The sequence below is a fragment of the Rhizophagus irregularis genome, chromosome 23 (genome assembly GCF_026210795.1).
Source record: "Rhizophagus irregularis chromosome 23, complete sequence".
In the NCBI taxonomy this organism is placed as follows: Eukaryota; Fungi; Glomeromycota; class Glomeromycetes; order Glomerales; family Glomeraceae; genus Rhizophagus; species Rhizophagus irregularis.
In genome coordinates, this window is record NC_089451.1 from 869,315 (window position 1) to 881,739 (window position 12,425).

At 28.7% G+C, this 12,425-nt stretch overlaps 4 protein-coding genes across 4 annotated transcripts; all 4 read right to left on the reverse strand.

Annotated features, from left to right (window-relative positions):
- Nucleotides 1–622: 622 nt before the first annotated feature.
- Nucleotides 623–2,334, reverse strand: OCT59_015165 (uncharacterized protein; the record flags this gene model as incomplete). Its single annotated transcript, XM_066139823.1, has 5 exons — nucleotides 623–636; nucleotides 724–762; nucleotides 840–1,710; nucleotides 1,801–2,051; nucleotides 2,151–2,334. 5 exons carry the CDS (start codon nucleotides 2,332–2,334, stop codon nucleotides 623–625), a joined length of 1,359 nt encoding a protein of 452 aa, XP_066002661.1.
- A 1,834-nt stretch (nucleotides 2,335–4,168) lies between these two features.
- Nucleotides 4,169–5,856, reverse strand: OCT59_015166 (uncharacterized protein; the record flags this gene model as incomplete). Its single annotated transcript, XM_066139824.1, has 6 exons — nucleotides 4,169–4,182; nucleotides 4,268–4,306; nucleotides 4,383–4,649; nucleotides 5,148–5,256; nucleotides 5,341–5,585; nucleotides 5,703–5,856. 6 exons carry the CDS (start codon nucleotides 5,854–5,856, stop codon nucleotides 4,169–4,171), a joined length of 828 nt encoding a protein of 275 aa, XP_066002662.1.
- Nucleotides 5,857–6,708: 852 nt separating this feature from the next.
- Nucleotides 6,709–7,679, reverse strand: OCT59_015167 (uncharacterized protein; the record flags this gene model as incomplete). Its single annotated transcript, XM_066139825.1, has 4 exons — nucleotides 6,709–6,744; nucleotides 7,190–7,331; nucleotides 7,397–7,516; nucleotides 7,594–7,679. The coding sequence occupies 4 exons, from the start codon at nucleotides 7,677–7,679 to the stop codon at nucleotides 6,709–6,711; spliced, it is 384 nt and encodes a 127-aa protein (XP_066002663.1).
- Nucleotides 7,680–7,714: 35 nt separating this feature from the next.
- OCT59_015168 (uncharacterized protein) lies at nucleotides 7,715–9,860 on the reverse strand (the record flags this gene model as incomplete). The annotated part of the gene is made up of 10 exons (XM_066139826.1): nucleotides 7,715–7,721; nucleotides 7,795–7,926; nucleotides 8,002–8,117; nucleotides 8,200–8,289; nucleotides 8,362–8,533; nucleotides 8,600–8,684; nucleotides 8,780–8,903; nucleotides 9,142–9,288; nucleotides 9,365–9,463; nucleotides 9,837–9,860. The coding sequence occupies 10 exons, from the start codon at nucleotides 9,858–9,860 to the stop codon at nucleotides 7,715–7,717; spliced, it is 996 nt and encodes a 331-aa protein (XP_066002664.1).
- Nucleotides 9,861–12,425: the final 2,565 nt, after the last annotated feature.

A 12,425-nucleotide genomic window follows, 5' to 3' on the forward strand; every position in this document is an offset into this window, starting at 1 on the left:
AGTGATATAGTTTCTTAGTTTAATTTATGTATTCATTACCTTTGGAAAAAATAAGCATATTTACTGGGTGTAATCCTATGTAAGTTTGCACAGGTTTGCATAAATTTTTACACAAGGTTACGTACTATATTTACACAAATTTACGTAAGTTTACATCCCGTCACATATACACTTATTTTTTTTAAACTAAAGAAACTCTATCACTTTCAGCAACATACTTTGACAATTTGACATACAGCAAAAGGTGATGACAAAGTGGCAATCGAACCATACTAATCGTAAGCAATACATTCAAATCAAGAATTAATATATAAGGAATATTAGAAGGGTTAGATTATTTAATGTTAAATTTGAAAATGCGACTATAAAGTCATATGTATATATATATATATATATATAGAATGTAATTTATTATTTTATAATGATACTACATACGGTATATAATAGTTATACTGCATTTTGGTTTAATTTATAAAAACTTTATTTAGTAAAAGATTTTAATCATAATAAATAATATTCCAATAAAATATATAATATACTGTAGTAATAATAAAAAAAAATAGTTACAAATAATGGAATTTATATTATGAATATTTGTAAATTCACTTCCTTTTCTTTTTCTTTAGTTGTTTTCATCTATAAGAACGAATTATTAAAGTAAATTGTTAATATTATTGGTAAAATTAAACATGTACTAGAAAGCAAGTTAATGTAAATAAGTACCTAGGTTGAGTTTAGTGAAATCTATTGCTTCTATGGATTCTAGAAAATAAAAAATAATTGTATATTAAAAGAATTTTAAAAATATTTTTTGTAAAATAAGTTGATATATTAATTACCTGAATATTCTCCAAATGAATTATCATCATCTTTATTATCAATAGCATTTTTTGGTTCTGGAAGATTTTTAAAGTCTAAAAGCCTACTTGTGTAAACTGCTTGAGGATTTGTAGTATATGAAAGAGTAGTACTACCATTATATGGTAATGAAGTAGAAGTAAACTTCTCATTAATTTTATCTGCTTCTTCAGCTTGCTTTTTGACTTCACTATCATCTTCTAAATCATCTTCTAAATTATCTAATAAATTATATAATTCTTGTATTTTAGATCGTTTTAAAGGATCTACATCCCAACATTGTTTAATTATGTCCAAAATTAGTTGAGGAATTTTATAATTAGATTTTGGCCTAAGCCCTTGACAAATACTAATAGCTAAGATTTTATCATGAACAATATCATGATAAGGAGGAAGCCCTGTACAGACTTCATATGCAATAATTCCAAATGCATAAATATCACTTTCTTGAGTATATTCTCCTCCTCTTAAAACTTCAGGCGCTACATAAGGTAGTACTCCATATACTTTTTTTTCATATTTATTATTTTGAGAAGATTTTACATTTGCTGGTTGACATAATCCTAAATCAGTAATAATAGTAAAATGATCATTTCTTAACATATTACCACAATGAAAATCACGATGAATTAATCCTTTTTTATGAATAGAATTGAGGCCATTTGCAATCATTCGTAAAATATTCAACTTATTTACCCACTTTATGGAATTAAATATATTATTTAAATATTGTCTTAAACTGCCTTCTTTTGCATATTGCATTACCATTATGAAATTATTAGTTTCCGGATCTCTAGTAATGCCAAAACATCGAGTTACGCAAGCTGAAAGAATCATAGTATGCGATTCAATCTAAAAAAGGATCCTTAATAATAAATAATAGTAAGTTTACATTTATAATGGAACAGTAGTTTGAAAATTATATACAAATAAGTAGCTTACTTCTCTTAAAAATTCGGATGTAAAATCCTGAGAATTGTGTAAACATTTTAAAGCAACCGGAAAATTTTCATATTTCATACTACCCCACACTTTACTTCTCTCCCATTGATTATTTTCAAAATCCCATTTGCTTATAAATCCATCTTTCCAAATTGCTTTATAAATAGTTCCAAATCCTCCTTTGGCCAAATATTCAACATTTTCAAATTTATCATATTCAATCCACTCTAAAATTTCCTGATATTCTTCAACTTTAAGTTGTATTTTTTGAATAAACTTATCAACTTCTTCATTTCCACTAGTCCAATTTTTGAAATTTTGTTGAAAATGCTTAGCATTACATGACTTACACCAATCATAATAAGTATTAGGCTGTTTACATTCTTTGCATAAACCATGATTTATATAATGTCTTTTTAATTCTTCATTTAATATTAGCTTATCAATTAACAACCTTTGTTCATTTGTTAAATCCCAATAAGAAAAATCTTTTATTTGTTCAAATACATCATCACTGAGCTTAAATTCTTCCATGTCAGCTTTATGTGTTTAAACAGAGTAAAAGGATTTTTTTTTTTTAAAAAAAAAGGGCAGCCTTATATTACGTATTGGCAACGATCGACAAATCTATTTTAATTTGGTCAAACAAAGGCGTTAAAAAATCAGCTGATGAATACAAAAGTCACGAATAAATCTTGGTAAGAAATTCTTTTTTTTATAGGTTCTGACAGAAATTTAGGAATACAGTAATTAAATAGAAATACCTTATAATACAAATTTCACAAAAAATTCTTTATGGATCATCTAGTACCAAAATTACTATTTGATTATCTTTTGTTATTACAATTATATTGTACAAATTACTGTACATAGACTTAAAGCAACTGGTAGCAATTGGATAAAATATTTTACAAAAAATCTTTTGATATGATAGCAATTTTAACTATGATTTTAATTATGTTTATTCATAATGCAAGATTTTCTAATAATAATATTCTCTATAATTGATTTAATACTATATCTTTATCAAACTACGATTCAATCCCAGTAAATAGTTTTTGTATAAATTTGTACCAAATGGGCTCATCCATATATAATTGGCTTTAGATTGGCTTAAATTTTGATTAATTTTTGCATAAATTTGAGCTAATTTTGAGCCAATGAGCCCGTTTGGTATAAATTTATACAAAAACTATTTACTGGGAATGAATAAATACAATATATAAGAAACTTTGTCATTATTAAGTAAAGGGAATTTAATGAATGAACTCATTTATAATATAATAATCATCGTTAAATTAATTATGTTTAACGAAAGAAAATAGAAAAATTTTGACTGCTGATAAATAAAAATAATCATACTTAACAGAATTAAAGTTTTCCGTACATTTTAACATCATTCTTTCTAATAATTTTGACATTTTATTGTTTTGTTTATTTCCTTTAATGCTTTCAAAGTAGTATTTAAACTCTTATGGTAAATCTTTTACTAATGATGCAAATACATATTCAAAATATTGTATCTTAATAACGTCATAAATTTTATGCTTAATTCAGTTAGTAGGTTGCTCTTTAGAATAATTATTATATTATTGATGTACTACTATCTATGGACAATGATTATAAAAAGATATCGCTATATTAATAAGAAAAGAAGTTATCTCTAAAATATTAAAATTAAAAAAAGTATAATTTCTTAAATAAATTACTAATAACGATATTGATTTTGCCAAATGTATCATAATTTACATAATTACGAAATTAGAATGGATTATTTTAGTTTGCTAACTATAAAATGAATAAGTGAGGTTCTTCATTCATATTACATACTTAATAATAATACAAAGAAAAAAAGTTAGAATATTACCTAAGCAAAAAACATAAATGTACGTGAATAAGTAAATATGCTTATTTTGTCCAAAGGTAGTGATTACATAAATTAAACTAAAGAAACCATATCACTTACAGCATACTTTGACAATTTAACATACAGCAAAAGGTATGACAAAGTGAACAATTGAACCATACTAATCATAAGAAATACATTCAAATCAAGAATTAATATATAAGGATATTCAGATAGAAGGGTTAAATTATTTAATGTTAAATTGAAAATGCGATTATAAAATCAAAAAATATGTATATAAAATGTAATTTATTATTTTATTATGATTTTATAACATACTACATATATAATAAGTTATATAATGCATTCTATTTGATTTCGGTTTAATTTATTAATAAATATATTCCAATAAAATATATCATAATGTAGTAGTAGTAATAAAAAAAAAAATAGTAAATAATAGATACAAATAATGAAATTTACATTATGAATATTTGTAAATTTTCTTCCTTTTCTTTTTCTTTAGTTGTTTTCATCTAATAAGAACGAATTATTAAAGCAAATTGTTAATATTATTGGTAAAATCAATCATATAGAAAGCAAGTTAATGTAAATGAGTACCTAGGTTGAGTTTAGTGAAATCTATTGCTTCTATGGATTCTAGAAAATAAAAAATAATTGTATATTAAAAGTATTTCATGAATACTTTTGTAAAATAAGCTAATACATTAATTACCTGAATATTCTCCGAATGAATTATCATCATCTTTGTTATCAATAGCGTTTTTTGGTTCTGGCAGGTTTTTAAAGTTTAAAAGCCTACTCGTGTAAACTGCTTGAGGATTTGTAGTATATGAAAGAGTAGTACCATTATATGGTAATGAAGTAGAAGTAAACTTTTCATTAATTCTTTCTGCTTCCTCAATTTGCTTATTGATTTCATGAACACTCATAAATTTACTTGAATCATATAATTTATATAATAAATTAGATAATTCATTTGCTTTAGGTCGTTTTAAAGGATCAGCATCCCAACATTGTTTAATTATGTCCAAAATTAGTTGAGGAATTTTATAATTAGATTTTGGCCTAAGCCCTTGACATATACTAATAGCTAAGATTTTATCATGAGCAATATCATGATAAGGAGGAAGCCCTGTACAGACTTCATATGCAATAATTCCAAATGCATAAATATCACTTTCTTGAGTATATTTTCCTCCTCTTAAAACTTCAGGCGCTACATAAGGTAATACTCCATATACTGTTTTTTCATATTCGTTATTTTGAGAAGATTTTACATTTGCTGGTTGACATAATCCTAAATCAGAAATAAATGTATCACTATCATCTTTTAACATATTACCACAATGAATATCACGATGGATTAATCCTTTTTCATGAATAATATTGAGGCCTTTTGTAATCTTTCTTAAAATTTGTAACTTATCAGTCCATTCTATTGAATTAAATATATTATTTAAATATTGTCTTAAACTACCATCTTTCGCATATTGTATTACCATCATGAAATTATTAGATTCTGGATCTTTAGTAATTCCATAACAATGAGTTACACGACTTGAAACGATCATAGTATGTGATTCAATCTAAAAAAGAATCCATAATAATAATAAATTTACCGTTTATAATGGAACAGTAATTTGAAAATTATATACAAATAAGTAACTTACTTCTCTTAAAAATTCGGATGTCATATCCTGAGAATTATGTAAACATTTTAAAACAACTGGAAAATTTTTATGCCCTGCCAAAGAATCTATTCTCTCCCATTGATCATTTATAGAATCCCATTCACATATACATCCATCTTTCCAAATTGCTTTATAAATAGTTCCAAATCCTCCTTTGGCCAAATATTCAACATTTTCAAATCTATCATATTCAATCCATTCCACCATTTCACGACCTACTTTGGCTTTAAGTTGTGTTTTTTGAATAAAATTATCAACTTTATTATTTCCACTAGTCCAATTTTTGAAATTTTGTTGAAATTTGCATTGACACCAATATTCAGAAACTTTAGGCTGCTCACAATCTTTGCATAAACCATTCTTTTTATAACGTTCTTTTAATTCTTCATTTAATATTAGCTTATCAATTAAAAATCTTTGTTCATCTGTTAAACTCCAATAGTTAAAATTTTTTATTTGTTCAATTACATCATCACTGAGCTTAAATTCTTCCATGTCAGCTTTATGTTTAGGATTTTTTTTTTTTAAAAAAAAAGGGCAGCCTTATATTACGTATTACAGTTGCACAGCAGCGATCGACAAATATTTAATTTGTTCGAAAAAAATCAGCTGATTCCTGATGATCACAAAGTAAAAAATAGAATGAATTTATGAATTTCGTTTAAAAGAAATTGTTAGATAAAAAATTTTTATAAAACAAATATTAATATAATGGTACTCACAAATAATTAGTTTTGGTACTAGATGATCTTGGAATATTTTATTTAATTATTTTAACTTTAATACATTTTGTTATTAGATTCTATATTGGAAGGGTTAAATTAACATTATCAAAATTTAATACTATACGGGATGACCAACAGATTCACAGGTAAATACGCCAATAACAGCCAAATAAACGTCGCCTTTTGGATTAGCGTTTAGATTATCGACTGTATAAATAATTTGAATTGTGTAACATAAAACTCATGATGTATCCAGCATTTTCTTGCCCAAAAAATATTTTTTTGCATTTTTTTTTTTTTTTTTTTTTTAAAAAAAAAAAACTGTAACGCATCTTTATTGAGGATAAAAAATAAGGGCCTCCAATGTACAAGACACTTAGAGCCAGACATGCTCACCCGGCGCATCTAACCCTATAACAGAGTAATTTACGGACATAAATAAATATATACAAAATAAAAGAAAAAACCTACTCCGCTAATCTAAATTGAACCTATAGACCTAACTAATCTAAACTATTGTAACACTAATCTAGGTGGATAAAGGCTATCTAGGGTATCTAATGTAAGGAATATCATAATGACGCTAAATTTATTAAAAACCCTTCTTAGTCTTATCATTCGATCAAACTCTACAATATCCTAGATTTTGATATTTATCCTAAATAAAACTACAAAAAAGAAAATTAGTAAATGAAAGTCCCAAAGTCATTTTTATTTTATTATCGGAAGAAATTTTTTTAACGTGAAATCACGTGACTTTGATTGAACTTTGATTGAACTTTCGTTGGATCCTCTCGTTTTGTATCTTTATTTTTTGTTGTTCTTCTTTCCCTGTTTGTTCGAGCTTGGTGATATTTTTTTTTTTTGCATTCAAAATAAAAATTTACGTTATTCCACTTTTGTGAACTTATTTCACGAAATTTTGCCAAGAAAAAATTTTTATTAATACATGCGAAAAATAAATACAAATGATCGGGACGTAGCCCGTGATACATGAAGTTTCTATAAAAAATATTCTGCTCCGAGCATGTGAGATAAGCCGGGATTCTAGTTCGACTTGGTACCAGAGGTGCCTTTCCCGCAAGATTTCCCGTTGACCTTACCCTTTTTACTCCACTTTGAGGAGCTTCCGCTGGCTTCTGTGTCTCTTCAAATAACCAATATATTGTTATATCAGGTTTTCTACCTTGGGAACGTCCGTAAATTGCTCGGTGTTCTCTTGAAGTTAAGCTTTCAGCATTCGCCCTATTACGGAACAAGTAAAAATAAAGAACAATGACAATGACTAAGTTTCAACAAAATTTTGTTACCAAACGATCTCATATTTCGGATCACGGAATATTTCTTTGAAGGTGTCATGTATATAGTCATGTACAACAGTATCCTCATTTTTATTCCTTAAATGTGGATACATGTGCATCCTTTCGTAGCTTGAAAGGAAAAAAGAAAGTTATTGGAGAGAAATGTCAAGAAAAAGAAAAACAAGATTGAAATCCAAGAATATTACAATGTACGTGCAACTGCTTGTGTAGCTTCGAATAAGCGCCTCTCACTGTCTGAATAAATGACTTTGTCCCGATACTTTTCCCACATATCATAGAATTTGGAACGAAACTCATCTATGTCATTTATCTCCTGTGTTTGGTTACAAAAAAAAAAAATATTAGACTATATTATCACAGGACTGCACGCGCCAGATGACAATTACCCTCTCTTATCGTCCATAATTTCCGAAAAAACTGGGCGGAATTGGTTGCTTCGTGAAGCACGCCATTTCCGATCTTCAATATCTAAATACAATGACTTCTTCGTTTTTGTCAAGTCGATAAAGTGAAGGGACCTATAGTACAAAGGATTCATTAGACAGTCAGACATCTTAACCTTAATTGCAGATTTTAAACCAACCTATACTTACAAGATTGCCTCAATATCTGACGAAAACTGAAAAATTTCGCCATCCACTAGTTTGTCAATATTAGTAATCTGATATTTGCGAAACGCGTCTGAAACATTGTAGCCTTCGATAATCCACTAAAAAAGAAAAGCAATAGTCAATACAGAAATTTTTTCCTGAAATTGATACGAATTCGTGAAAAGAGAACGGCAAACTTACATCCTTCTGCGAAGAAAGATCACAGAGTTCCTGACGTATTCTTAGATATGTGTCACGCATTACTTCTTTGTCAGTCATGATATCCCCATCCTGCATAGATTAAGTTAGTCATTGGAGAGGCGAAAAAACATGTCTGTTTTAATGCCTCATCATTTCTGTTACCTCGTTTATAATGATCGGAGGAATCGTTTTCGTATTTTCATCTTCCTGATTAGGCATACTAGGTGATTTCTGCGAAGAAGTTTCAGAGAAGAAGTTCGTAAGAGGAATAGATGATGATGATTCTTCGTCACTGAATGTTAAATCGCTATATGTTGATTTTACTTCCGTCTCACTGGCGGTACTTCGAAAGGTGAGAAGACATTTTTTGTTGCGTAAAGACAGTTGAAAATACAACTACCTTATTTTCTGGAGTTCGTGGCTGAGCCTCTGAGAGGAAGGAGTAACCGCGCGCAAAGGAGGGACTTCAACTTTGGTTTGATCTACTGTTGTTTTTGTGAAGATGTTTAGCAATAAGCAACTTTGTAGTTTGTAGTGGTAGCACGGAGTATGTGGCCTATCATATTAATTTCGTTTATACCACTAGCAATCCCTGTCCCTCCACTTTCTGAATTTGATGACGATGAATCTGGTTGTGCTGTTGCTTCTCCTGGTGCCTCTTCGCGTACTACTGGTGATAATGGCATGCCCTTCGTGGTTCTGGCCTGTTCACGCAAAAATAATAGAAAATTTTGAGAAAAATTCATGGTAATAAACCCTTATCATCATTGGATGTGATTGCATAAAATTCAATGCCTTATCAATATCCTAACCTCTCGTAGCGATAACTTTTTTTTCCGCTTTGGTTGACGGATAGATACGAAAGAAGTTAAATTGCTTTTATTTCAATTTTGTTTTAATAAAAAACAATGAATTAACGCACTGTTTATGAATCCATTATACCTTTTCTTGACTTTTGTAAGACAGGTCTGTCTCCTTTAGGTGTCTCGCAAATTTATTTCGTACAATTCGTTCTTGTTTTGTAAACTCCTCTCGCACAATCAGATCTTGTTTGAACGTCGAAGCCATAACATTTGTTGTATGCTCCTCCTTTAAAAACAGAAGAGCAGAGATGTTAGGATTTCATCACGCTTATTAGGATTTCGATAAGTCAAACATTCCATACCAACAATGCCGTGCGTTCAACAATAGTTGTAATCTTCCGTTTTTGTAGCAACGCAGAACTATCCCAGAATTCGTTTACTGAAGCCGATTTCTTCTCACTCTATGACAATATAATGATTAGTAAGTTCAAGGAAAAAGTCTATCAACATTAAATCGCAGACACAGCTCATGGTTGCAAGGACGAAACCACCCGAGACGAAACTCAAACACTCCCAGAGCGAAATCAGGGGTGCTGGGTAGTTGAACACAGGACGAAACCCCATCCAAAGACTATCACTCCTCAGACTCGTCCGCTTACAACCAAAAAAAAAATGTTCATGCAGGATGAAACCACCCGAGACGAAACTCAAACACTCCCAGTCCCAGAGCGAAATCAGGGGTGCTGGGTAGTTGAATACAGGACGTAACCCCATCCAAAGAGCTAAAGCTCCTCAGACTCATCCACTGCTAACAAAGAAAGAAAAATACGTAACTTGTAATGAAGCAAGTGCGAACATATCGTTTATGTTCTTTGCACTTGTCAGCAGAGAAATCATTATACTGTTGTCGATATAGTAAATAACTTAGTAGAGAACCAGTCATGGTCTATCGACCACTCGGATTCCTAACGTTTTATACTCACAGAACTGACAGAATGAAGGCAGAAACTGCTAAAAAACTTACCTTCCATTTTTCTGATTTTTTATTTTGTATTCATACGATGTTTCAACGAGATAAAAAAACTTTGGAGCAAAAAATGAGTTTATATACACGAGACGCGAAAAAAATTCCCATCATATGACATATGACAATTATGACGTGTGATCGTTTTGATGATTTTTCACTAGTCAGAAAATGATAAAGCCATTTAATGCGAGTCTCACCATTATTACAAGCCAGCAGATATGGACAAATTATTTTTCATTAATAGCAAACACAAAATTTATATTTGAGAACATAAAACAAAACACATAACACGCTTAAAAAATCGAAGTAAAGCTCTTTATTATATTTTTCATAAATAATATACGAGAAAGGGCCAACTAGATAAGTAAAAATGAAAGTAATAAACAATAGAATATCAGGTTGTTTCAAGGGAAAGATTTGCCGAGCCCTAACTCATATAATGGCAGTTCCTTCACTTCCTTCCCCAGCCACTACTCCGCATTATTATCTAAACTGCTAATATTTTCTTTACTATCTAACCATTTGCTAATTAACTTTACTGTACTATATTTCGAATCACTGTACCCATAATAAAAACTTTTTATAGTAGCCCCTCCAATCTTTTTTCCCGTAAGTTAACGAATTTCACGAGCTACCGTTTCACACATATAGTCAACTGAATCACTTCCTCTAAGCGAATTAAAAATTTGCTTAAAACGGGCCTCTATCCCATTTATTCGATTCTTTCAGATGTCAAGTAATAAATATTTTGATTGATATAAATAACATAAAAAATAATTTTATTTCCATGAAAATGCGTCGGAACTTCCGGAATAAGAGCTCGCATGTGAGGACTCCGATCTTGAAGCCCGGAATTGTTGGCCACACTGTGTTGATCAGATTCATCAGATTTGTCAGAGTTCTTTGAGCAAGAATGCCATCTACATTATGTCAAACCATATTACTTAAATAGTAGCATTGATTGTGGAGTAAAATTGCTTAGCTTAATTTAAATAATGATTCCAACCGCTTTTTATAAAAAAAAATATTTTAATTTAGTACTTGTTACGAACTTTTTGTGAAAAATACTATATTTATTTATTAAATAACATTTATTTTACAAACTTGGCAGAATTCTCCATTTTCCATAAATGTACCTTTTATTAAATTCTTTGCTTTAGCATGGAAAAAGGTTATGGTTTCGCGAAGTATTATGTAAATATACTTCAAAATGGTGATTATGACTTTACATATGCATTACATGAACATATGTTTATAGACTTATTAGAGTTTAAGTTTAAACTGGCGAATCACCAACTCAATTTACTAACTTTCATCCATTATTATTATTTTTTTATTGAGAAAGATATTAAAATTTTGCCGGTATAAGTTTTTTAGGAGTATTTAATAATTTTTTTTTTTTGTATTAAAGTTTTTACGAACAAAAATTATTATTGCTTCTCATATTGAAATTTAATAACCTTCGAATAAATATTGGGTCATATTAATATTTTCCAAATTTCAAGCATTCATAATAAAAGTATCATTTTAAATATTCCTAGTATTCTCATAGCAATCTATAGTTGAAAATGCAGTAAAATGTAGTAAGTATTTATCTAACAATGCCATAATCTTTAATGAAAAGGTTACGTAAATGTAGTAATAATTACTAGTAATTAGTAAACAATCACGTGTATTACATTTGTTAGTACGAGTCAAATAAATACGGATATTTTTTTGAAAGATACAAGTAGTAAATTTAGTAAATTTTTTAAATTTTGTCAGTATTATGTAATCAGTCACGTGCGTTACATTTAGATTTATGATTTTAATTTTATTATTTTATATTTCATTTATTTGTCTAACAATTCTAAGTTTTATTAATTAATTATCACATTTTGTTATTAAAATAAAATTAACATTCATTTAGGGTAGGAATGACTTTTTAGCTCAAAGTTTGTAAAATTTGGTGACTCCTTACAATATAAAATCATTTATTACACAAAACTTATGTTACATAAAAATTAATTGATACGTTTAGGATTTTTCGTTTAATCGTAAATTGGGATAAGCTTTACTATCAACTAGAAGGGTTTTGTGTAGAAGGGAAAAATTATTGAACAGTACTACGGGCTACGGCCCCCGGAGATAGGATCTTAAACCTGAAATCCAATTTAGAAGATACTTCACGCGGTATATTTATTTCATATTAGTTAATTACCACATTACATATTTTATTACCGTCAGAATTTTGTCTCAAATATGGAAAATAATGATAATTTGATTTAGTGACAATATTCTCAGACGATTATTAAATTATTTACATCATTTAAAATTCCCATTGATCAGTAAATCCAGAAAATCTATTCTATTAATTAATTTTATTAAATTTTATAATTCTAATTTTATATTATTCC